This window comes from Canis aureus, chromosome 14, assembly GCF_053574225.1.
Source record: "Canis aureus isolate CA01 chromosome 14, VMU_Caureus_v.1.0, whole genome shotgun sequence".
NCBI lineage: Eukaryota > Metazoa > Chordata > Mammalia > Carnivora > Canidae > Canis > Canis aureus.
The window spans coordinates 22,129,377-22,155,592 of NC_135624.1; the positions used below are offsets into that span (position 1 = coordinate 22,129,377).

General features: G+C 38.2%; 1 protein-coding gene across 4 annotated transcripts in view; it reads left to right on the forward strand.

The window, feature by feature from the left end:
• COL14A1 (collagen type XIV alpha 1 chain) overlaps positions 1-26,216 on the forward strand; it is a 216,711-nt gene that overhangs the window by 32,587 nt on the left and 157,908 nt on the right. For all 4 annotated transcript variants that reach the window (XM_077847081.1, XM_077847080.1, XM_077847079.1 and 1 more), the window contains exons 4-5: positions 880-1,023; positions 5,250-5,339. In XM_077847081.1, coding sequence (XP_077703207.1) covers positions 880-1,023; positions 5,250-5,339 — 234 coding nt within the window. The remainder of the gene's footprint in view (positions 1-879; positions 1,024-5,249; positions 5,340-26,216) is intronic.

Consider the following 26,216-nt stretch of genomic DNA (forward strand, 5'->3'; position numbering starts at 1 on the left):
CTCAGTTCTGCCTTCTAGTAGCAGGCTGCGTGGATGATAGCAGCATCAAATTTCAGACATAACATCATTAATTTTATGAGACTATGATATAAAATATATTGTAATCTGTGTTACGTTTAATTCATTCAGCAAATTTCAGATCCTCTTTGCTGTTAGTGCTAGCGGGGTGGAAGTTTTAAACTTCTCCCTTCTCAGACTCAGTAACTGCTGCCAGAAATTAGAAAAGATAGGCATATTTGGAATTTTGCATAAAAGTTGAGTATTTAAGCAACAGTGTTTCCAGGAAAGCCTTAGATGTCAGTCTAATTTGGTGGAGAGATAATGGAGGTTTGAAATACTTTCACGAACCAAGCTAACTTTTAAGTAGCCGGGCAATGATTGGTTCCATCAACACCCTGAGCCAGTTATGCTCAGATTTAAGACAATTAAATTGCTAATGCTTCGGGGATGCTTTGACTCAGTTTAGAGAGACCACAGCAAAAATTCCAGGGTAGGTAATGACATTCAGTCTGTTCATATCTTTCCCTTCACTTTTAAGTGGAGTTCTTTCCTTCAAGACTGTATCTGATGTCGAGGGCTTACTGTCCTCTAATCCTGTACTATGGCTTTTCCTGTGTATAAAAGCAATAATTGCATTATGATGAAAGATTTTTGTAGATGCATTTTATCTAATTTGGACAACTGTTTTAGTTACCTAATGCAAAAAGTACAACTAAGAATGAGAAAGAACAATATATTAAAAGTAAGTTCTGTGTCCATAGGCACCCTTATATATTTTTTAATGTTTTTACCTTGAAAATCTTGTTTACTAATATATTTTCATAATATATGCAATTGGCCTGTTACTTAGTACTGACTTACCTTTCTGTTTTACTATAGGTGGAAAAACCAATCAGTTGAATCTCCAGAACACTGCAACTAAAGCAATTATTCAAGGTCTTATGCCAGACCAGAATTACACGGTTCAAATTATTGCATACAGTAAAGACAAAGAAAGCAAGCCAGCCCAAGGTCAATTCAGAAGTACGTATTTACAGTTCTTAAAGTGTTACCAGGGGACTCTGTTCCAGCTCTGAGTTGGAGTCTGTGGTAAATATTGTAACAGGTTAAAATTGGATTACTTAGATTTGAAGAGTTCTTGAAGGATATTTAGTGAAATCTTCCTTCTAGCACTAATACACCTCTGTCCCTCCCTTAACCCATTTCACTGAATGCCTACTTAAATCCTCTAAATTTTACTTCTTAAATGCTCTCGCTCACACTGTCCTCTGAACCTTATGCAGACATCTCGTCGACCTGGTACATAGTAGGTGCTTAGTGAACACTCACCGAATGACTCAGTGGATGATGCCTGCACCTGATCTATGGTATCCCCAGCAAGTGCCAGTCTAGCCTCTACATAAACAATCTATACAACAAGGAAGTCAACTCTTTCTAATAGTGAATCAGTTGACTTTTACTGTTTTCCTGTTATGTGCTGGGTCCCATGACAAACAGCTTTGTGAACATGGTAAATGTTAAGGAGATAGTTAAATTCAGGGCTCTGTGAAGGGAGATGTTCTGTCTGTCCCAATAATGGGCTAGGATGAGAATGGATGGGGGATGGCTTCATATTTGAGCCAATTATCAAATAGTAAGTTGGGAAGACAGGGCAGGGTAGGCATGCAGAGATATTCTAAGCAGGGGAGAAAACTCTTGAGGTACTTAATCCCTGTCATTAGAAAGCCTCCCCTTTACTGAGTGTAAAAATTGTTTTTACAGGCTGTGATTTTTTTGCTTTTGGGGAGATAGATATTCGTTCATTTATGTGTTCTTTTCTTCCCCCACATTTAACAAGTACATATTGCATGACTACTAAGTGTCAGGCCTTATTTTCGACCCTGGGAACATGACAAATCCCTGCCCCTGTGGACCTTTTATTCTAAGAAGAGACCACAGTAACTCCCTCTTCCTGAGAGTGGCCATTCATATGTGGATGGCAAAGTTTTGTGTTTTGTGAATGCAAACAGATGAGGCCTGTCCTGGTTAACTTTCTGTGTTACTTCATTGTTACTACAGACTCTTTAAAAATTCCACCTTATTAAAGGGTAATTTTAAACATATTTAAAAAAATCAGCAGGGTAGTATAAAAAACCCCCAAAGTATCCATCAGTCACTTCAATAATTACCCATTCACAGCCCATCTTGTTACATCTTTTATCCTCCCCCCACCACTCTGCCCTAGTTTTGAAGCAAATTCTGGACTTCATTGCAAATCACAATAGCTTTTCAAATCCTGCCATTAGCTTAATCCACAAATCTGGGAGGCTGTGAGATTCATCCACGAATCTAGAACTGCGTGTGCAACAGTGTTTTAGCTGGATTTTCTGCCCCTCTCTCCTTTTTTCCCCCTTCCTCTTCTAAGTAATGTTTTATGACACATATTTTGGGATTTCGAAATAAAAAAAAACCCCAACTTTGTTCACCAGCTACCGCTTGAAACTTCTGAACAAAGACATTTGGTGAATCCACCTGTCAGTAGGACATGCAGATGTTTTAAACATGACATTCTTTTGAGATTCACATTGTCTGGAAGCTCTGGAAAAGGGTTTTATGTAATTTCCAATATAAATCAGCCTCTGTCTGCCTTTTATTGGCACTGTGCTTCAGTTTCTGGCCTCCGACATCCCGAAATGAGTAAGCGAAATAACTCTTCTTAAAGTTTATGAGAAACAGTGGACGGACAAGGAGACATTTTACTTTAGATTGAGGGTATTGCAGTTTATGATTCCAGAGAGTCCATTGGCTGAGCAGCATAAGGAACAGGTAACCTAAGAAAGCTTTTCCAATAGCTATTTACTCAAAGCACTTCAAAGGAAATGCAGTTGTTTTCAGCTTGCTTAGCTCTGCTGAAATCATCTTATTAAGACAGTCTAACTGGTAGTTGATTCACTTATATGTAAGTGTATATATTTCTTAATTACATCATTATTATTGTCAAGGATTCGTTGTTCCCAAATAAAAATTAAAATAACTTTGGATGGTTTTCTTTTTCATTTTGCTCCTTGTGAGATGGAGTCTAGTCTCCACTCCCTGGAAAACTTCCATGGTTAGGTCCAGGAAAATGATGAATCAAACAAATGCTGTGCATCTAGGTTTATAATTAGTGTAGAGTCCTCACGAGTCCATCTTCTGATACACAGAGAAGCATGAGACAATGCTGTTGGATTTTTAAAGATAGAAAGGCATGTCTGATGTAGTGTATGCATTTGGCCAAGCAAATCAAGCATGGCCTCAAGTTTTTTCATCTGCAAGTGGGGGTAATGATATAGCCTATTACTGCATGGATTTAACTCACTTCAACACATACTAGGGACATGGTTGCTGTTGTCATGATTAAGGCCACTTTGCTTATGACAGTCTGTTTTCCAATTTAATTTGCCTCCTGCATGAAGAAGAGAGCAGTGTCGTATGACATATGTGTTGCAACTTATATATAAAACCTAGGAACGCAGTTGAAAGTGACTGTTTTGATATATTTATATGGCAGAATGGTTTATGGCCCTATTTGGCAAATTTTCTTTTTGGCTATCATTTTCCTCTTTGGAATGATATTTTGCTAATCTCTGCCTGTAAAATCGTGCCCATCTCTCAAAGTCTGGCTCAAATATCATGTTCCCTATGAAGTGTCCCTGAGTTTCCTCCTCTGGAATTATTCTTTGCCAGATCTATTTCTGCTTCTATCGCCACTCAGCACAGTTGTTCTCATATTAAAATTGCAGATTTCTTTTACTGAATGTAAGCAATTTGAGGCCATGGCCTATGGGTGGGTGGGGTTGAAGATATAGATTTGGAGATTATCCACAGGAGGGTGCACATTAAAATTGTGGGGTGATAAAATTATAGGCGGGGTGTACAGAGATGTAGGGCAAACTTACTATATGATCATGTTTCAGGAATGGAAGCAGAAAAAGGATCCAAAAAAAATGATAATATAAAGGAAGAGTCAGAGGAATACAAGAAAATCCAGGATAATGCCTCTGTAAAAACTGACAAAGAATTTAAAGAAGGAGGTGTTCCAAAGTGGTCAACGCTTATAAAGAAGTCAGAGAGTGAGGTCTGAAAAAAATGGATTTAGAAAGTTAGAGGGTCAGTGGGAATAATAGGATCAAGGCATCTTCTTCTTATTATTTTTTAATCTTGGAATATAACCTCTAGGTACCACAAAGCCAAGGAAGGTTTCTAAGGAAACAAATAATAGAGCTAGAGCAAACATGACCTTGGCAGCTGGCAAATCTCAAACCCTTTCAGCAAAAGGAAGGAAACCAGTACAATGAAGAGGAGGAGGGAGGGATGATAAGACAGGGTTAATGAAATAACGCCCTAGAGAAGGCAAGAAGGATGGTTCAGAGGAAATCCTTCCTTCCCCTTCTTAGCTCACCCTGTAATAAATCTGCTGATTTCCATGAAGTGAAGGCAACAATTAAATTAAATATCTCACTGTAGGATCACTTCTTCCTTTTCATGGATATTTTATTTGTGCAAAAACCATTGCCACTGGTAGTGGTCTGAACTGACTCAAAACAAGGTAGGGTGCCAAGCAATAGCAGGAAACTTCTGTGGGGTTTTAAGCAGTGGGAAGTGAAGGTATGAGAGAGTAGTAATATATCCATTGGTATGGATATATTAATTCTGGGCTCCTGAATATTTCATACTGGTACTGACAAAGAAATTCTACTGCTACTTAGTAGGGATTTTTTTTTTTAAGTTTGAAAGGAAATTATTTTGGGTTTTCCACTCTCTAGTTGCAGATAGACCAACTCCAAATGAGTATCTTCATGGCCAAGATCTTTCTAGAACAGGGGCCATCACATAGGCCTTTTTCAGAGACCAGAAGATATGTCTTGAATCCTGGGCCAATACTTCCTGGTTTTATGAAATATGTTTTAATTAGTTAGCCTCCTGGTCTTTCCTTCTCTCATGCATGAAATGGGGGTAATCATGCTGATTTTATAACAATTATGACAGGTTGGATTTATTTAATACATCTGCCTGTAGTGAGTACTCAACCAAAATAATTTCTTAAGTGTCTTCCACACCTTCTCGTGGCAGGGTTGAAACAAAATAGCACTTCTAATCTTTGGGAATGGAATCCTATCATGGAGCTAATTTCTACTTAATACTCTCAATACTTGCAAGAGTTTTAGCTATGGAATATTTTCTTTTAGTCTTTAATATGACATGCTGCTGTGTTTCTACATTTCTTCCAGTTAATGATTTGGAAAAAAGAAAGGAACCAAAACCCAGAGTCAAGGTTGTGGATAAAGGAAATGGGCACAAACCGTCTCCACCAGAAGAAGGTCAGTTTTTTGTTTTGTTTTGTTTTGTTTTTTGGGGGGGGGGGATTTTCTTATTTTGGGGGTTGAGTTGTTCTAATTAACACAAGTGATATACACACACCTGGCTATTGGCCCCATCAGAAGAGTGCAGATCTGATACAGAAGTCTCCCTCAGCCCTATGCCACTCCTCCCTTCCTCACATCTAGTAACTGCCAGTACTTTTCTCTCCCTTCCTCTCTGTCTTCAGTACCTTACCAAGTTCTCGTGGATTTATTTTCTATTAAAATACTGGCAGGATCTGTTCATTTCTTTCCACATCTATTGCCAATACTCAGCTAAGCTAAGTTTCTTTTCTGGCATACAGGATTAGTTAGCACACTCTCCATTTATTTTCTACCAGGAAGTTTGAGGAATCTTTTCAAAACAAATCTGACCTTATGCTCCCTCTGCACACCCCTTAAAGCTCATTCAAGAGCTTTGCACTGCTCTTAGGACAGAGGCTAAAATTTTTAACTGGCCCTCCATGCCCTGCCTACCTACCTGTATCTTCCTCTCCTTCCTCACCAAACAGCTCACTGCTGTCTAGCCCCGCTGGCTCATTCAGATCTTTTAAAGATCTGGTTTCTCTCTGCTGCACTGTCTACATGAGACACTCTCCCCCATCACTGCTCTAGGTAAATACTGCCTCTTTTTCCTGCAAAGCTCATTTCAGTCATCACTTTCTTTAAAACCTTCCCTGACTCCTTTCTTTCTTTCCAGGCCCTCAAACAACAACTAATTTTCCTTCACAGCATTTGCTGTAGTTATAATTTTACATTTACTTATAATTGGAATGTTTTGCTTTTTCCACTAGACTGTATGATCCAAGAGAATAAGATTGTGTCTGTTTCTGCTCCTTACTGACTCCTCAGTATCTAGTAATTTCTACTACCTAACAGGAGTCTAAGTTAATATTCACTGAATGCAAAGACAACTAAATGGTTTATGAAGAATGCAAAATATGAATTGCTAAAAATATAGTCACCCAATAACCTGCCCCAGTGATTATTTTCATGCTTTGACATATGACTTTTCTGTGAATATACACACATATATGCACAGCCTGCCATATTGTATTTGTTGTTCTCTGCATTGTTTTTTTTCTTCACTTTGAGAACTTTCTATGTTACTGCATACAGGAGGGAGGATAGCCTAGAGGTAAATTGCATCAACATGCCATTTACCTGCCTGAATTCAAAGCTTTGCCTTAAGCTTGGGTGATTTATGCTGTCTTTGCCTTAAGCTTGGGTGATTTATGCTGCTTATTCTAATTTTTATGTCTTTGTTTCTTCATCTAGAATTTATTTCATAGGCTTCTTAGAGATTAACTGTGCTGACAAATGTCAAATACTTATAATACTGCCTATCAGTAAATAATGTTAGCTGTCAATATTAATCTACCTCATTCCTTTTAAGGGCCAGATAATATAGTAACTATTTCCCATACTGATGAGCATTTAGTTACTTTATAGTTTTCACTATTGCAAACCTGCTGGAAAAACATACTTCTAAAAGTGGAGGGGTGCCTGTGTGGTTCAGTGGGTTGAGCATCTGACTCTTGGTTTCGGTTCTCCCAGGGTTGTGAGGTCGAGTCCTGTATCAGGATCTGTGCTCAGCATGGAGTCTGCTTGGGATTCTCTCCCTCTCCTTCTGCCACTCTCCCTCTTGTGCTCGCTCTCTTTCTAAAATAAATAAATACAATCTTTAAACAAAATAAAAATAGAATTTCAGTGTTTAAGGATATGCATATTTAGAATTTTTGAAAGTGTCTATCATAGTGATACTTTTTCCAATAATTTATTTTTAAAAATAAATTCTTTCCAATATTTGGAATTTCCAATATTTAAAAAATTTTCTCCACAATATTAATTGCTTTACTTTGGATTTCTTTAATTACTAGTAAGGTTGAGCCTTTTTGTTTTTCATATCTTCAGTGGTCATTGGTATTTTTTTTCCCATCTTTGGTCCATGGTCTATTTTTGCTCTGTGTTCCTTGTTTTTTTCTAAGAATAGTTTTCTATCTCCACATTTGAGATGCTAAAACTTTTTCTCTTATATTGTCATATTGTTGAAAATATCTTTTCTTGATGTATTATTTGCCTTGCAACTTTATTTATGCTTTTTGAAAATATTTATTTATTTATTTATTTATTTATTTATTTATTTATTTAGATTTTATTTTTTTATTAATGAGGGACAGAGAGACAGCAGAGACATAGGCAGAGAGAGAAGCAAGCTCCCTGTAGGGAGCCCAATGCAGGACTTGATCCTAGGAATCTTGGAAACATGCCCTGAGCCAAAGGCAGATAGATGCTCAACCACTGAGCCACTCAAGCATCCTGTTTTTTGAGAATTTTTAATACAATTTTAAAAAATTCATGACAATTGTACTGTTGTTACCTTTTATTGATGGCTTTGTGACTTTCTTAGATTATGAAACATTTTCTTGTCTAATAATTTATCATTTTATATTTATATTTAACTATAATATTATAATTTATTGTTACATATATCAGATATACAAAAAGTATAAAAATAACATAATAAATGTCTTTGTCCAGTTAAGAAAATAAATGCATTAAAATATAGTTGGAGCTCCCTGTGTATCCCTACATATGCCCTTCCCCTCTTCATAAGAGGCTATCAGTATTCTGAATTCAGTGTTTATCATTCCAATATGTGTCTTTATCATTTTATTACATATATCTGAATCCTGAAACCATATTTTAATTATACATTTATATCTTAAATTTTATATACATTTTATTATATGTACCTTTTTTGCAACTTGCCTTTTTTTAGAACACAATATTAGATTTTTAAAAGTTATTTACATTACTTATGTAGAGGCAATTTATTCATCTTTGTTGTGTAGACTAGAATCCCATTGGATAAATAAACCCCAGTGTATTTAATCCTTCTACTCTTAATGTTCCCAACATTTTGCTATTACAGACTTGCTATAAATACTCTTGTTTATGTCTCCTTCTGTACACACAGTAGAATTTCTCTAGAGTGTATACCTAGATTTTGAATTATGCAGTTGTAACATGCATATCTTTAACCTCTTTGATTGTATTTATGGTGTCACTATCTTCTGGCTCCTGCTTTTGACAAGCCTGTATCCATCTAAAGGTTGTCGTTTTCAGGTAACTTCTCTTTTCTCTCTAGTTGCTTTTCAGTCTTCTTTCCCTTTTCTCTGGCATTCTGTTGTTTCACTACAACAGCCTAGTTACAGATTTCTTTGTGCTCCCAGAATTAGGAGTTCTGTCTTTCACCAGTTCTGGAAAATTCTTAACATTTCACTCTTCAAATATTTTCCCCCAATTATCCATTCCTTTCTGTCTACACTCTTTTTGTGTATTTAAATTAGATTTCTCATAGATAATCTCCTCCAATGTCTCTTCATTTTCATGCTTTTTCACCTCTCTGATTTTATCAATGACATTTTGAGTAATTTCCTTTACCTTTCTACTAGCACACTAATTATATCTTTTCCTTTTACAAATCTGCTTTTTAACCTGTACTTTTCAATGAGTAAATCTTTTCTTTCTGGAAATTATGTTTAGTCTTTAATAAATTTCTATGATACTTTGTTCTATTTTAGTGTTTTAAAAAATTCTTGCAATATCTCCATCATATTTGTTTTATATTCTGAGCCCAATAATTATATTATTTAAAGTATTTGGAGTCTACATTCTTCTTTTTCTTTTCCATACTGGTCTTCATTCATGGTGCTTGTTTTCTTGTTTGATGTGTCACATTGGTTTGTGAGCTTATTTGTGGGAATTCTTCACAGCATGGTTTAGGAGTATCCCTCTCCAGAGAGGTGCCCTTTGGTAGTAACTATTTATGTTTATTTTTTGTCTTGGGACACTCAGAGGTTGTTTACAGTTACAAGTTCATAGGAGAGGTAGTTTTCTTCCACACAGAGCTTAGGCCAATACAAACTCTTTATTATCTCCCTTGCTGGAAAGCAGATATTTTTTTCTAGCCCATTATTTCTCTAAGCCCATTGAGGGTGCTGCTTTCACTTGAGAAGTATCAATTTCAGCCTCCTACTTTGAATGCATACAAGGTCTTGTCTCTTGTTCCTATATGACCATTAGCTGAACCTCTTGACTTATAAACTCCTGGTTAATATGAAATCTGCCCCCTTGCAATAAATAATTTGTGAAGAAATACTTTGAGACTATGAAAATATTGTTTTTTTTCATTAAAATTTTACCACTTGTTTTAACCTTCATTGATGATTCTTAATCTGTTACTGCTGTGCTGTTTATAAAATGGTAATTTTCCTAACTTCATTGTTTACTCTGCATATAATAGCTGGCTTTCTCCTGTAAGGGAGATCTTTCCCTTCTCTTACATTTGTTTGTCTATTTGTATCAATATGGACCCATGGATTCTTATTTTATGGGATGGATTATAATCCATTACTATCATTATTTATTTTGATGCTCAAATTCTTCCAGAGTTGTTCAGTGGGAGCTATTTCATGCTGTCCCCTATGCCTATCATTCTTTAAGCTTTGCCTATTTTGTGGCACAAATCTTACATTCCAGAGTCATGTTTTTTGTTTGTTTGTTTGTTTGTTTGTTTTCTCTGCTTCTCTGAAATTAATCGTCAGAAAGTCCTGGTTTGTTTTCATGGAAAATGGTATTTAGAAGCCAAGATGTGGACATGAGATGTGCTTATTGCATCTAGATTGTCATTGCTTCTAGGTCCTCTTCTCTAGGTACACATGCACCATACACACACGTATGCACACTCTTCTATCTATTTATCTATCATCTGTCTTATTCTATCTTGTATCTACCTTAGACCTTTATCACAGGGTTCATTTTAGTCCTCCTGTTTCCATATTAATAACCCTTTTGCAAGAGAGTTGGAAACATGGCTCCCTATGTCTTAAATATATCTACTTACATGCTCAACCATAAAAATATTTTTAGAGGGGTACCTGTGTGGCTCAGTGGTTGAACATCTGCCTTTGGCTCAGGTCCTGATCCAAGAACCTGGGATTGAGTCCCATATCAGGCTCCCCCTAGAGAGCCTGCTTCTCCCTCTGCCTATGTCTCTTCCTCTCTCTCTCTGAGTCTCTCATGAATAAATAAATTAAAGAAAAAGTTTTAGAATTTCTAATCTATACACACTGTAAAAAAAATTATTAGTTAAGTTTCAATATTTGTGGGACACCTGGGTGGCTCAGCGGTTGAGTGTCTACCTTCGGCCCAGGGCATGATCCTGGGGTTCTGGGATTGAGTCCCGCATCGGGCTTCCTGCATGGAGCCTGCTTCTTCCTCTGCTTCTCCCTCTGCCTATGTCTCTGCCTCTCTCTCTGTGTCTTTCATGAATAAATAAATAAAGTCTTTTTAAAAAGTTTAAATATTTGCTTTTAGTGTGGGTATATAATAAAATAGGTGTTCAAAAGTATCATGGGTTAGTTCCTTTCCTCCCTATTCACCATGGTTTTGTTATTCATTTTTAATACTGCTAGGTTAATTTGTGAATGCATAAGACATTAATGTGGTTCTGAGAGCAAAAATTATACAAAAGAAGTATCACTTTATTCAGAAGAAGTATCACTTCCTTATTTCGCCTACCTATTTTTACCCCTCCCCCCTTCTAAATAACCAAATTCATTAGTTTCTGATTTATCTTTCCTATTTCTTTTGGAAAAAAACAGATTTGTAAATAATTTTCTGGAGGATTTTATGTAAGTTCTCAGCTGAGTTTTGGCTTAGCATTCTTTGCCATGTGGTGCTTGAAGAATGGCACTCAAGGTGAAATCCATATTCTATCCATGGATTAGAGTTGACCCCAGGTTTAGCTATAGCTATTCTTACATATCGTTAAGTTCTTCATTTTTCCCCTTGATTCACCTTCCTTCTGCTTTTCTAAAATGAAAGATTGGGTGAAGTGAATTAAATATAGGAAAATGGAAATTGAAAAATTAAGAGTAGCATGCAAACATGTTTTGATAACTAAATGAATACCCAGAGGACCATTCCTTCAGCAGAGGATTTGTTTTACTCACTTAACATGATTATGGCGGGGCCTTCCTTGAGCCCAGGAACTGTTTCAAAGTATTTATTGCAGTGATTAGGACCTGGTTTAGGACGAAGACCATCAGCAATTTTGTGGAAAAAAATGTTGGCTTCCTCTTTTTGGCAGGGGCTCCTGTGAGGCATATGCAGGGACAGTGAGGATGGTGAGGGCACTGGCTATGGGGGAGAATTGTCTTAAAAAGTAAGTTATAAAGAGTGGTAACAATCCAAGCAAGAGTTAGGGCTCCCAGAAGATTGAGGAAGAATGTTCATGGGGCCCGTAGGCAACAAGAAGCCTTTCCCCACCCGAGTTGGGATGTGCCACTCACCACCTCCCCTCTTCCAAATGTATCAGTTCCATAATTCACACTGAAGTATGCTGCTCTTTTTTTGTTTACACTCTATACTTTTGGTCCAAGAGTCTACATTGATAGTGGTTCAGATACAATCATACATATTTCACATATTTTAGAATTTTAGCTTAAATATAAAGAGCTCAGATCCTTAACAGAAGTCGCTGTGCAGTTAAATAGTTACTTGCTTTCCATCTACTGTACATGTTTCTTCGATAATCCAAAACAAACTCCCAAACAAAAGTGGTATTTGCCTTTGAGCATAATACTGGCATGTTTGCCTCAACGGCTATTTCTCCTTTGTTGTCCAAACAGCTTTCTTCAGTTATTTTTAGTGTTTTGCACAAGAATGCAAAGCCAGATTGAAGATTATGAAACAGATAGGAAAAGTCCACATAGAATTTTTTTTTTCCCCCTCTTAGTGGTTTTTTAATTAAGTCTCTGACCTGCTTGGCTTTTTTTAATGAAAAAAAAAAGAAATAATTTTTTAAAGATTTTATTTATTTATTCATGATAGAGAGAGAGAGAGACAGAGAGACAGAGAGACAGAGAGACAGGCAGACAGAGAAGCAGGCTCCATGCCAGGACCCAACACGGGACTTGATCCCTGGATCCCCAGATCACGCCCTGGGCCAAAGACAGGCGCCAAACCGCTGAGCCACCCAGGGATCCCCTAATGAAATAATTTTTAATGAAAAAAAAATTTTTTGTTTTCTACAATAAGAAGATAAGAAGAGGGTCTTTTTTTTTTCCTAGGAAAAAAATGAGATGAGTACAAGTTATTCTTTTGAGGATTGGCAAACTATGGCCTACAGGCCACATACAATCTTGTTTTCTTATAAAAAGTTTTCTTGGGACATGGCTATGCTCAGTCCTTTATGTATTGTCTGTTACTGGTTTCCCCCAAAACCCAAGTTGAACAGATGTAAGAGGTATCACATGACCTGCAAAGACTAAAATATTTTCTATCCTGCTCTTTTCAGAAAAAGATTGTCATTTTTTGCTTTTTTTTTAAGATTTTATTTATTCATGAAAGACACAGAGGTAGAGGCAGAGACATAGGCAGAGGGAGAAACAGACTCCTTGCGGGGAGCGGGGGAGCCTGGTGTGGGACTTGATCCCAGAATCCCTGGATCACAACTGAGCCATAGGCAGATGCTCAATCACTGAGCCACTCACGCATCCCTGTTCCTTGCTTTTGAATGTGTTGGAACAGAGTCATTTGATGACCCAAGTAATTCATTGCTTCTCTGAGGACATCTGGTCTATGTTGGCATTTCCAGTAAGAATTACATAGGTTGTGCTCTCCCATATAAACCTACAGTGGATCTTAATGCTCATACTAACATGTTTGACTTTTTAAAAATCTGAAACATAACTCCCAAAAGTTGGTTGTGAGGATTAAATTAGTTAACATGTGTGAAGTGCCTAGAACATAGTAAGTGCTACATAGGTATTGGTTACTGATATTACAATGGATAGTTTGCAAGAATCAATATAGCTATAGACCAATCTTTTATGTCATTGATTTAACAATAAGTGTGTAGAGGAGGTTTGGTGATTATCATTTAGTGTTGAGCATTGAGTTATTCAGTAGGATTTAACTGGTGATCACAGTAGGCAAGATCCTACCCTCACTCAACTAACATATTCTGGCAAGGATTCAGGAGAAAAGTCAATTCTGCATTATGTATTGGCATTATGGTTGAGCACAGCCAGAACATATGATAATTTTGAAAGTGTATTATTACTTACTAGGATTGCGTACTTCCTGTTAATAGTTTTATGAGTTCTTGGCTTACAGTTAAATAAATTTGAGGGCAGCTCCGGTGGCTTGGTGGTTTAGCGCCTGCCTTTGGCCTGGGGCGTGGTCCTGGGGTCCCGGGATCGGGTCCCATGTTGGGCTCTCTGCATGGGGCCTGCTTCTTCCTCTTCCTGTGTCTCTACTTCTCTCTCTTCTCTCTCTCTCTAATAAATAAATAAAATCTTTAAAAATAAATAAATAAAAATAAATTTGAAAATTTACCACCATTTCCATCAGTTATTCTGGGTCTCAAGTCTACCAAACCCAGGTCTATGAGTTCAGTCCAACAGGACTGGGACTACTTGGGATCTGAATTTTGGTAAGGCCGCAGTCAGAAAATCAGCCAGACCTAAGGGGAATGGGCAGGATTTGAAAGGTAATGCTGCCCAGATCTTGACTCCTAAAGGCGAGAGCGGAGGAATTGGGTCCATTCATAACCTGAACATTGGAATTAGGTTGCGGTCTGGAATTCATACATTAAAGTGTTTAGAAGTTTGCCCGGCCCTTGGATATGCTCTGTAGATGTACCTCCTCCTCCTTTTCCTTCTTATTTTGCTTCACTCTCCTTTTTCTCCTTTTCCTTTTTTCCTTTATTGTTATAATTACTAGTATCTAGACAGCTGATATAGTGTACCAGTCACAGCACCAGGATAGACTAAAACATCTCTGCTAAAATGCATGGGGAAAATTGAGGAAGCATCTCTGTTCATGCCTGTGCCCTGAATTGAGGAAAACTTCTTGAGAATTCATAATCGTGGGCCTGTACTACGTTCAAATTAAGCCTTCAAATCTATAGTCTTCAAATACTCTGGGATCCTTCCATTCAAGAGATTATTATAAAAATTGCTCAGAGTTGGTAAAAGGAGGGTGCTGGAAGATGCAAACACAAAATCACAATTGAAGTACATACGTATAACTCAAATTCTAAAGATTGCCACAAATATAGCAATGCCAAGAAAGAACACGTAATCCCAACTTTTGAAATACAAAAGTAAACCATGTGCTATGAGTTAGAATCAGAAGAATAAATAAACACTATTATTAAAGCTTTAGAAATATTCAAAACAAGAGTAGAAGAAATTGAGAGACTATGAAAAAGAGAATATGTAGATTTGAGAAAGAATCAAATCGAGCATGAAGAGTTATGAAGAACATTAATAGATAGCCCCACCCTGAATCCACACTGGGGAAAATGTAGAATGCCAGATTCAAACATAAGGCTTCAAAAGACAAAATCAGAATGAAGAGAAATAGATGGACTGGTTGAAGCCATTTGTAAATGATAGAGATCTAGCTATGTGCTGTTGTATGTTCTTCAGCTTTTTGATGTGTTAAATAAAACCCCTGTTTTCAGGGGCAACTAGGTGACTCAGTCGGTTGACTCTTGATTTCAGCTCATGTCATGATCTCAGGTTGTGGGACTGAGCCCCATGTCAGGCTCTGCACTGAGTTTGGAGACTGCTTGAGATTCTCTTTCTCCCTCTGCACCCCCCACCAAAAAAAACCCCACTGTTTTTAAAAGGTGATGTTAGGTAATTGTACTTATTATTAACAAAAAGGTTGAGAAGTTCAGCAAGTTCAGCTTGCTCAATAAACTGGTGACGTGTTTGAGGAAGAAAACAATTTATTAATAAAAAAAAGGTTGAGAAATCCTGATCTGTTACAAGTGTGTAGCAGAAAAACTATGACATAAGTATGTCCCTGTTTCTTCTCACATCTTGCCTCCAAGCATTCCATAACATTTCATAGAAGCACAGAGCAAGCAAAGATTGTCCATCAGGCATAAGGCAGTAGACACATTGTAGGTCCCTGAGTCTGGGTAAACTTGCTCAAAGGAGACATCAGAAGATGATATGGATTGCTTTCCAGCCTGAGGTTTAAGAGAATAAATAAAAACATTTTCATCGGGGCAGCCCCGGTGGCGCAGCGGTTTGGCGCCGCCTGCAGCCCAGGGTGTGATCCTGGAGACCTGGGATCGAGTCCCACATCGGGCTCCTTGCGTGGAGCCTGCTTCACCCTCTGCCTGTGTCTCTGCTCCTCTCTCTCTCTGTCTCTCATGAATAAATAAATAAAAAAAAAATAAAATAAGTTGACCTTGGTTTAAAAAAAAAAAAAAAAAAAACATTTTCATCAGACTACTTATTCCTTTCCATACCGAACTTTCTTTTTTCCCCCCTTTATTCCTTATTACTTTTTGAGATCACTATGCCTTAGAATACCACACACAGGTTTTGTGGTCAAACATCTCTTGGAGTGAAATCTTCCCTCACTTGCTACTTAGCCATGCAATCTTAGGCATACAGCAGTCTCCCCCTGCCCCCCCCCCCCCCCCCCCCCGCCGCTTATTTGCAGGGGAATACATTCCAAGACCCTCCATCAGTGCCTTCTGAAACCGTAGATGGTACCAAATGCTCTATATAGGATGCTTTTTCCTATATGTGCATACCTATGATAAAGTTTAATTTGCAAATTAAGCACAGTGAGAGGTTTACAACAATAACTACTAATAAAATAGAACAATTATAGCAATACACTGTCATGAAAGTTCTGTCAATGTGGTTTCTCTTTCTCTGTCGAAATTGCCTGATAGTCCTGTACTCACCTTCTTCTTGTGATGATGTGAGATAATAAAATGCTGGCGTGATGAGAGGAAGTGAGGGGAGTGACGTTGGCATTGTGATGAAGTATTAGGCTACTATTGACCTTCTGGTGATACCTCAGAGAGAGGATTGCCTGCTTCTAGACCGTGATGACCACAGGATAAGGGAGGACCATGGGTGAGGGAGAACTATTGCATAAACCTCTCTAAGCTCTAATTTCTTATGCAAAAGCAGCATGATGGTCAAAATAAGCTTACAGCCATGTGAGGATGAACCACTATCACGTAGATGACCTACCTGGGACATCCCAGGCACCTGAAGACTGTCAGTTTCCAACCCAGTTTCCATTTTCTGTTATTTCAATGTCTTCATTTCCAAGAGAAAATAACATACAGATGCAACAGAGTGTCTTCCATCATCAACAGCTATTTGTTGAATATCTGGATGTGGCTTGTTTTAGACTCAAGGAGAGAGGGTCACAATCCTGTGCAGAAGGTCAGGAAAGACTGTGTTAATGGAAAGCATGTTTTTATCGTAAAAAAGTAGAAAGTTGATTTCTGTTTTTTTTTTTTTCTGTGATGTGAAACATTACAGTTCATGTTTTCAGGAATTCAGAGAGACATGAGGCAGAATCAGTCATTCAGAAAATGATTGTTGAACACCTGCCAAGTACGTTATACCTGTGTATATATAAAATGACAAGATTTCCTGAGGGCAAGGGGATGAGATTCTTCTAGCAATAGATTTCCAGTTTTCTTAGTCCTCCTCTCCCAAGCTTGATAAGTAATACATTTTAGAAGGATTTTGACACCTTGTCTGTGGACCTCCAACAAATGTTATCATTGTTAACCCGTGACTTCTCCAGTAGTAAGAGACCATAGTTCTTCCTTAAATAAGTTTTCAAATATCCTCACTTTCAACAGATTTTACTTATTTGAGAGAGTGAGAGAGAGAGAAAGAGAGAGCAACAGTGGGGGAGGGTGCAGAGGGAGAGGGAGAAGCAGACTCCTCGCTGTGCAGATATTCCCAACCCAAGGCTTGATTCCAGGACCCTGGGATCATGACCTGAGCTGAAGACAGATGCTGAACCAACTGAGCCACCCAGGTACCCCTCAAATGTCATCATTTTCAAAAGAACTTGTATTTTTAAAAAATCAGATGCTTTACAGCCATGAGCACTCGGAGAGATTTTGGTAGTCTGTCCCCTGTGGGAATGCTTGAGCTTTTCTGAATGATACCTTTCTTTTTGTCTAAGAATTTCATGTTAAACATCTTATTTCTATACCTGCAGGCTTGACTATTGGTGTCAAATTGAGCAGGTGTCTCAGCCTCAGAAATCGCAAAATGTCAGAATCTTTGTTATGGACAAATTGGAATTACAGAGATGATTTGAGTTGCACTTTTCAGAAAATCAACTAACAACCAAAGTAAACATCTACCATTACGTAGTACTATACTATATACAGAGGTGAAAATAAATGTGAATATAATACACTGGCTTCTGAAGTTGAGCAAGTTTTGTTTTTAAATAATGTTGTTCAGGTGAAATAGTCTCTCTTAAGTCTGTATTATCTTAGAAAAATCAGGAAATAACCAGATAATTGTACAAATAAATTTTAGAGCAAATTCTATATAAAAGTATTATTCTAAAAGGACCATATATTTTTCAAGGAAGGAAGATCTATTTTAAGAGTTTTGCATAAGGGTAAGTAAATTTGGAGAGGATAGGTAGGAAGAAATGGTGGAAGGGCAGAAGGAGATAAAAACTGAATCAAAAGTCTCAGAGATGGGAGTGTTTTGGGGAGAGAGGAGGGTAATTTTATTGGAATGAAGTGTGAAATAAATAGGGATAGGTCAAGTGGATTTGAGTTATGGACAGCTTTGAAGAGCACAATGAATAGTTTAGGTTTAATTTGGTAGGTGAGGGAGGGGAGAAATAGTCTTAAAATTGAGAATTGGCTGGCAAATCGAACTCCAGTAAAAAAAATATACAAAAAAATTAAGAATTGGGAAGTACCTGGAGAGCCGTCTAGTTCCATCAGGTTGAGAAGATGGTTGAGACTCTGCAGTCATGGCCTTGAGGGTTGGCCTGCATTTGCTTTCATCGACAGGGATCTTACTATTTCCCCAGGCGGTGATCTATGGAAATCTTGACTGTTGGTTCTGTCTTGAGTTGAATTGAAATCTGTCTTCTTGTGGACAAATAGAACACTCCTAATCCCTCTTTTGTATGACAGTCCTTTAAATATTTGGAGACCGCTGTAGTGTCTTCTCCTGGTCCCTTATGGCTTTTGAGCAGAGAAGAAACATAATGAATGTGATGTTTATGGGACTGTCAAGTTACTGTTAAGATGCAGGGCTCTGAGTGACAGCTGAGATGTTCCTTCTGCTGTGGTTCTGGGATTGAGCTTCACATGCCTACAAGATGTCATGGTATTATTCATCCCAGTTGGATGTAGGGCAAGTGGGCATGATGTTGATTTCATGCTCTTTTTAATGGTTCCCTCCCTTCCAAACTCCCCTCTTCTTTCCCCTTCCCTCCTTCCTTCTCTCCCCCTCCCTCCTTCCTCTCCTCTCCTCTCCTCTCCTCTCCTCTCCTCTCCTCTCCTCTCCTCTCCTCTCCTCTCCTCTCCTCTCCTCTCCTATTTTCCCTTCCCTTCCCTTCCCTTCCCTTCCCTTCCCTTCCCTTCCCTTCCCTTCCTTTCCTTTCCTTTCCTTTCCTTTCCTTTCCTTTCCTTTCCTTTCCTTTTCTTTTTCCTCCCTCCTCCCTCCCTTTCTCCCTCCATTCCTTCCTTCCTTGCAAATACTTCTGTGAACAGAGTTGCAAAGCACAATAACTAAGTGGTTCAGGTTTTGGAGTCAGTCCTAGATTCGAATTTCACCTTTGCCCCCTGCTCACTGTTTGATGATGGCAAGTTACTTAACCTTTCTAAGTTTCTAACCTTTCATTGGATTGAGAAAAACATCTACCTCATAGGATTAATATCAGGCTTAAATGGAAAAGACATACGCAAAGCGTGTGGTGAAAGCAGTCACTAAATGGCAGGTCTTTTTATTATTGGAAAAAAAAGAAAGCAATGAAAACTGCCACAGTCAACAAATAAATAACTATGTATATACACACACACACACACATATATATACATATATGTATCCATTTACACATATACATATGTAATTATGTAACTATAATAACATATACCTTTGTACTATATTAGTATCTATATCTACCTCTGTCTCTGTATCTATCTACATGTATATGTACATAGATAAATATAAAGGGATTAATTATAAGGAATTGGCTCACATGATTTTTTAAAAAAGATTTTATTTGTTTATTTATGAGAGACACACAGAGAGAGGCAGAGACATAGGCAGAAGGAGAAGCAGGCTCTCTGTGGATAACCTGATGTGGGACTCGGTCCTGGGACTGCAGGATCGCACCCTCAGTCAAAGGCAGACGCTCAACCACTGAGCCCCCCAGGCGTCCCTTGGCTCATATGATGATGGAGGCTAGAGAATCCCCAGATCTGCAGTCAGCAAGCTGGAGACACAGGAGAGCTAGCTGATGGTGTAAATTTTAGCCTGAAATCTGACAGGCTCAATGTCCAAGAAGAACCAGTGTTTCAGTTCGAGTCCACTGTTCCAGCTCAAGGCACTTAGGCAGAAGCCATTCCGTTTTACTCAGTCTTATGTTCTTTTCAGGTCTTCAGCCAATTGGATGACGACCACCCACATGAGGGAGGGCAACTGCTTTACTTGGTCTGTAGATTCAAATGCTAATTCATCCTGAAACAACCCTCAGACACACTCAGAATGACCTTCCACCAAATGTCTGGGCACCCTGTGGGCCAGTCAAGTTGACACATAAAATTAACCACTCTACTGTATATCATATTTCTAGAAAGCAAGAAGTTATGCAAAAACAAAAACAAAAAAACAGAATAAAGGAAGAGAGTGTTAGAGGGGTGCTGTTTTAGGTAGGGCAGTCCCCTGTCAGGGATGCTCTGAAGGGTAAGCTCCCCACCTACTGGATGGACAACTTGTTTTTTTTTAAGCATTTATTTATTAATTTATTAGACAGAGAAAGAGAGAGAGAGGCACAGAGACACAGGCAGAGGGAGAAGCAGGCTCCATGCAGGGAACCCGATGTGGGACTCCATCCTAGGTCTCCAGGATCATGCCCTGGGCCAAAGGCAGGCACCAAACCGCAGAGCCACCCAGGGATCCTCTGGATGGACAACTTGTAACGTTAGTATGACAGATAACTAGTTGACATCCATGTTGCATTGAGGACATTTTCTATGGTGGTGGTGGTAGCATGGTCTGATGAAAAAGGCATGTTGGACCAAACCTTTAGAAGACCTGGCATCCAGTCCTGAGTGAGGTAACCACTGATTCATTCATTTGTCTCTCTGAACCTCACTTTCTTTTCTGAGAAATGAGAACAATAATAGCACCCCCAAGAACATTGAAAAGAACCAGAATGTGCCAAAGTACTGAAAAAACCCTTTTTAGAACCATTGGTAAAATAATGTTAACTCTTTAAAAAAAAATCATCAGTGATGTTGCTGAAGCCAATCTTGGAAGTGAGCTTTTGGTTTGGAGATCTAAACTTAACCTCATGGGAGACTTAAGTGAAAAATTGTTAAGTGACCACAGTTTTCCTTCAGATGTCTTGGTTAATGAATGGCCTCGCTAGGTATTTTGCTAGTGGCATAGAAAAAATAATTTAAAGCCACTAAATGAATCTGACCAGTTGTGGTAAAAATCATCATGAGATTTTCCTAGTGCATATTGAGATAATGTGAGTGAAAATAGTACACACGCCCCTTTAATTCAGCTTTGCCTCACACATCGGAAAAATAGTGAGGAAGACAGGCAAACCTGATATAATGTCTATGATCCCTAAATATCCATAATCCACTTTCCTAGTGTGGTAGAGTGCCAGGGTGGGAGGAGAGACCACATTTAATTGAGCTGTCAGGGTTTATTTTTCTAGTGCCTTGCTGGAGGCATAAATTATGTGAAAAGAGGAATTCCTTTTTAACAACACAATTCAATGTAGTTCACATTTGTTGATGTACTTCATGCCAAGAGCTGAGCCAGAGAAAGGAGAGAAAAAGATTAGATGCCAACTTCTTTTCTCACAATGAGTTCAATCAAATCAGAGAGGTAGAAATGGAAACAAATCATAATAGTCCAGTGTCATGAATACAGCAAACCATGTACAAATGCAGAGGCAGTAATGAGGGGCAGATAGTGAGTCCTGTCTGAGGATTGTTGGAAAAGCTACATGGAGTTGTGAAGCGTGACCTGGGTTTTGAAGGATGAATAGGAGTTTACCTGGAAGAAAAATGCTGCTTCTGTCAATTCTCTCTTTTCTGTTTTCATTAACTAAATTGGTGAACTAATTGCTTTTATTCATGAATACATTGTGTATATTTCCGTTTAAGCCACAATTAGATTATTACTTTGAATGCTATTAGAACAAAAATAATAATACAGTATAAAAGAAAGACTTTTAATTTGGTAATTTTGTGTCATTCTCACCAGAGTAACACCTCTTTTCCACATACACAGCCACTCTCTATATCATTATGTTTATTTTTAAAAATTTCTTTATTTTAAAAATTTCTTTATTTGAGCGAGAGAAGAGTGAGCATGAGCAGGGGGGAGGGACAAAGGCAGAGGGAGAAGCGAACACCCTGCTGAGCATGGGGCTCTATCCTAGACCCTGAGATCACGACCTGAGCCAAAGACAGATGCTTAACCACCGAGCCACCCAGTTGCCCTGAACAGCTCTTGGTATACAGTAAATATTAAATACATTTTTCATAAATAAATAAATTTTATCCAGAAAATTCATCTCATACTATCAAATTAATAAACAAATTTAGAGTAAGACTGATTTAATTCAGGGTGGTTGGCTTTTCTTTCTTTTCTTTCTTTTCTTTTCTTTTCTTTTCTTTTCTTTTCTTTCTTTTTTCTTTCTTTCTTTTTTTTTTTTTTTTTTTGTGGACAACTGCAAAACTTTTGTTAAAAACCCTGGGGCAGTGGGTGGTGGGGAAGGGTTCAGTCCTGCTGCTTGGTTCTGGAGGAATTGGCCTGGAGGACAGCCCTGCAGACAGCTAGGGTGCTTGAATTCACTTGTATTTTCAACACAAAATTCTCTCGGGATGTCAGCAGCATAGTAAAATTGGTATAAAATTATTGTTAAAGAGATGCTTTTCGCATGGGCTATTTAAGTACTAGGTGATTGCATTTGGAAGGGAAAAAGTTTTAGACAGACAATTAGAAATGCTTGCAAACGGTACATACTAGCTGCAGCTGTCACAGCAGAGGCCAGTTCTGTGGGGATACAGCTTCGTATTGAAGACTTTTCCCTCTGCTTTCTAAATTTGTATCCTGTAGAGTGCCTTATAGAGGCCTATCTAGCCCATGGGGCATGGGGGCGGCTCAGTCGGTTAAGTGTTTGACTCTTGATTTTGGCTCAGGTTATGATCTTAGAGTCCTGAGATTGACCCACACATTGGGCTCCATGCTCAGCGAGTAGTCTGCTTGAAATTCCCTCTCCCTCTGCCTCTCCTTCAACTCGCGCTCTCTCTTTCTCGCAAATAAAATCTTTTTTTAAAGAAGTCTATACAGCCCAGTTGTTAAAAGCTTAGATTTTGTTTTTTTATTTTTTAGATTTTATTTTTAAAAGGTTTTTATTTCTTTCTTAGAGAGACAGAGAGAGCATGGAGGTGAGGGGCAGAAGGAGAGGGAGAGAGAGAATCTCAAGCTGACTCTCCACTGAGCACAGAGGCTGATGTGGGGCTCGATCTCCCAAGACCATAAGATCATGACCTGAGCCAAAACCAAGAGTTGGTCGCTTAACAACTGAGCCACCCAAGAGCCCCTAAAAGCTTAGATTTTAAACACATGATACTGGGATCCAAACACCAGGTTTGCCCCTCCTTCCCTGTGTGACCCCTTGGGCAAATCACTCAACCCATGTATATCATACTTTCTGGCCTGAAGTTGGGCTGATAAAAATGGCACCTCACAGAGCTGTTGTGAGGACTAAATCAATAGATAGGCATAGAGAACTTAATGTTTAATGTCATGATGGGCATAACTTTCAGATAAGAAGTTGTTGGTTTCTCCCAGGCCTCTTCATCCTGCACATCCAGAGGGTATAAGACCGATTGGGAGCTGCTCCTTCTGATGCCATGTGTGACATCAGTGTGATGTTTGTGATGTAACACATAGATTGGGTGCTTTCCTTTGCTATCAGCTGATTGCCATCAGCTGCTTAGCTTTCTTTTCTTCTTTTTGCACTCCCCGCATTTCCAGAATTGCATTTTAGATAAAGTCCATGTTAAGAGCTGAATTAAAATACAGTTAAAGAAATAATTTTCCCTGTTCCTCTGCTTTAACTTTATATACAATATGGAGGGGCAGAAAGGATTTATTAAAATAATTAATTACAGGGAGCCCAGGTGGCTCAGTGGTTTGGCACCGCCTTCAGCCTGGGGCGTGATCCTGGGGACCTGGGATCAAGTCCCATGTTGGGCTCCCTGCATGGAGCCTGCTTCTCCCTCTGCCTGTGTCTCTGCCTCTCTCTCTCTCTCTCTCTCTCAATCATGAATAAATAAATAAAATCTTTTAAAAAAATAAAATAATTACAGAATACTGTTTTAACAATGAAAAGATATTAATGACTTTATTTATTTATTTTTTACCAGTAAACTCTTTGTAATTTGATTTTTAGGAACTAACAGTCATGTTTGATGGCTGGCTGATCTGCAGTTTGATAACTAGCAAAACTGGAATTTCACAAGTTTTTTGGGGGGGCTCTTTTTATTTAAAATCTATGTAATTAACATATACTGTATTATTAGTTTCAGAGGTAGAATTTAGTGATTCATCAGTTGCATATAACACCCAGTGCTCATTACATCAAGTGCCATCCTTAATGCCCATCACCCAGTTACCCCATCCTCCTACAACCTTCCCTCCAGCAACCCTTAGTTTGTTTCCTAGAGCTCAGAATCTCTTATGGTTTGCGTCTGTCTCTGATTCATCTTCTTTTATTTTTCCTTCCTTTCCCCTGTGTTAATGTTTTGTTTCTTAAATTCCACATGAGTGAAATCATATGATGTTTGTTTTTCTCTGACTTGTTTCATTTAGCATATTACCCCTTTAGCTCCATTGCAAATGGCAAGATTTTTTGATGGCTGGATAATATTCCTCGTGTGTGTGTGTGTGTGTGTGTGTGTGTACACCACATCTTTATCCATTCATCTGTGGATGGACATCTGCACTCTTCCCATAGTTTGGCTGTTGTAGACATGTACTTATCCCTTTAAATGCATTTTTAAATTACATTTGCCTACAGAGTTTTACATGACATTTATTGGGCTTCCAGGTCTGTCTGGTTTTCCACCACTTGATTCCTTAACACATTTTATGATGCTTCATTTTTTTTTTTTTCCCTGACTGGTCTCTCTCCATTGGAGAATGCTGACGTGGATAACATATTTTCCAGTAGAAGGAGAATATTTGTCATCAGTGCTGAATCTGCGCTCTTATTTTTAATAAAATTTGAATATACTCAACATTTAGTAAAATGTGAGTATATATTTTAAAAGATTCACTAGAGCAGCTGGAATCATGTTTGAGATGTGTGGTTATTGAACTCAAGCATGACAGCTTTAAAACACCTCTTGCTTGAAGTGTTCGAACATTTGTCTGCCTCTGGCACAAACATACTTGGCAGGGTAAGCATGGTGCACACTATGTACAGAGTTTGTTCTACCTACAGTAAATCTTAGTGGAGTTGGACATGCTGCATTCGTGCCTGCCATAGTGGGAAATAGCCCTTAGGGTGATTGTGCTTGGATAGATCTTAGGGCTAATAACCAGGGTTTAGGGCATTTTTAAAAAATAGTGTTTTCAGAGTTCCCAAGTGCATGTGCACTAATCTTGAAGAAAAATCATACTCTGGAATGCAGAACCAATGATATATTTTGATTTCTGAAATCCAACATCTTAAAAACTGTGTCTTTCTGCTGATGTAACAGATACTGGTCTTTAGTTAGAAAACAGGGCATGAATAGGCCATTAATTTCAAATCAAGTGTGTGGAATTGTACCTTGTGTTTAAGGCTTGGTGTTTAAATTGTGTGACATAAAGACTAAATTTTTTTTTATAGTCAATATTCTCTGCATTCCAGATAGGATTGTTTTTGATTAGTTACTTAATTTGTTACTTTTAATGGCATAATAATCATACAGACCCCTCTCTCTCCCCCAGGAAAGCTAATACTTTGCCCATAACCCACATATAACCAGATGGTGCTGCTGTCATCCCAATTCCTTGGTTCTCTTCACCCAAGGCAATTACTATCTTGGACTCTGTATTCATCACCCAACCTCCTCTCACTTTTAGACATAGTTCTATGGCATCCATATATATTTCTTAAAAGAGTATTTTTATATTAGTTATTTTTATCTCTATAAAAAGATGTCAGGCTAATAGCAATCTTTTGGAACTTATTCCTCCCCATCCCCAAATATTGCTACCTACCAAAGAGCAGTATGTTGCTAAGATTCATCCAGATTATTGCATTTATTTTTGCTCCTACATAAAATACAGGTTTTCATAGTCCTCTTCTAAATAACCAGGGAGAAATAGGTCCCTTTCTAACACCCTGTCTGCAATGCATCCAAACAATTAGTTAAAGAGTGAAACAGTATCCCCCCAACAGTTTTGGAAAAGAGAGGACTCTCCATTTCAAGTAAGTTTCCCCATAAATACCAAGAGAAATAGACTCTTAGAGCTTCAAGACTTCAGTTTTCCCTGATTATTTCCAAAAACCAAATTAATTTTTACTTCATGGCTTCTTAAAATAATTCTTAGAATACTTCAGCGTAGTGGCTTTGTATCTGGTTATTAATGAAGGGATATTTGGTGCCCAAAAATGTAATATGTAAACTTCAGATTGAGCTGTACTATTTAGCTTCCATAATGAGTATCTGATTGTTTCATTGGCAAGTACATTTTA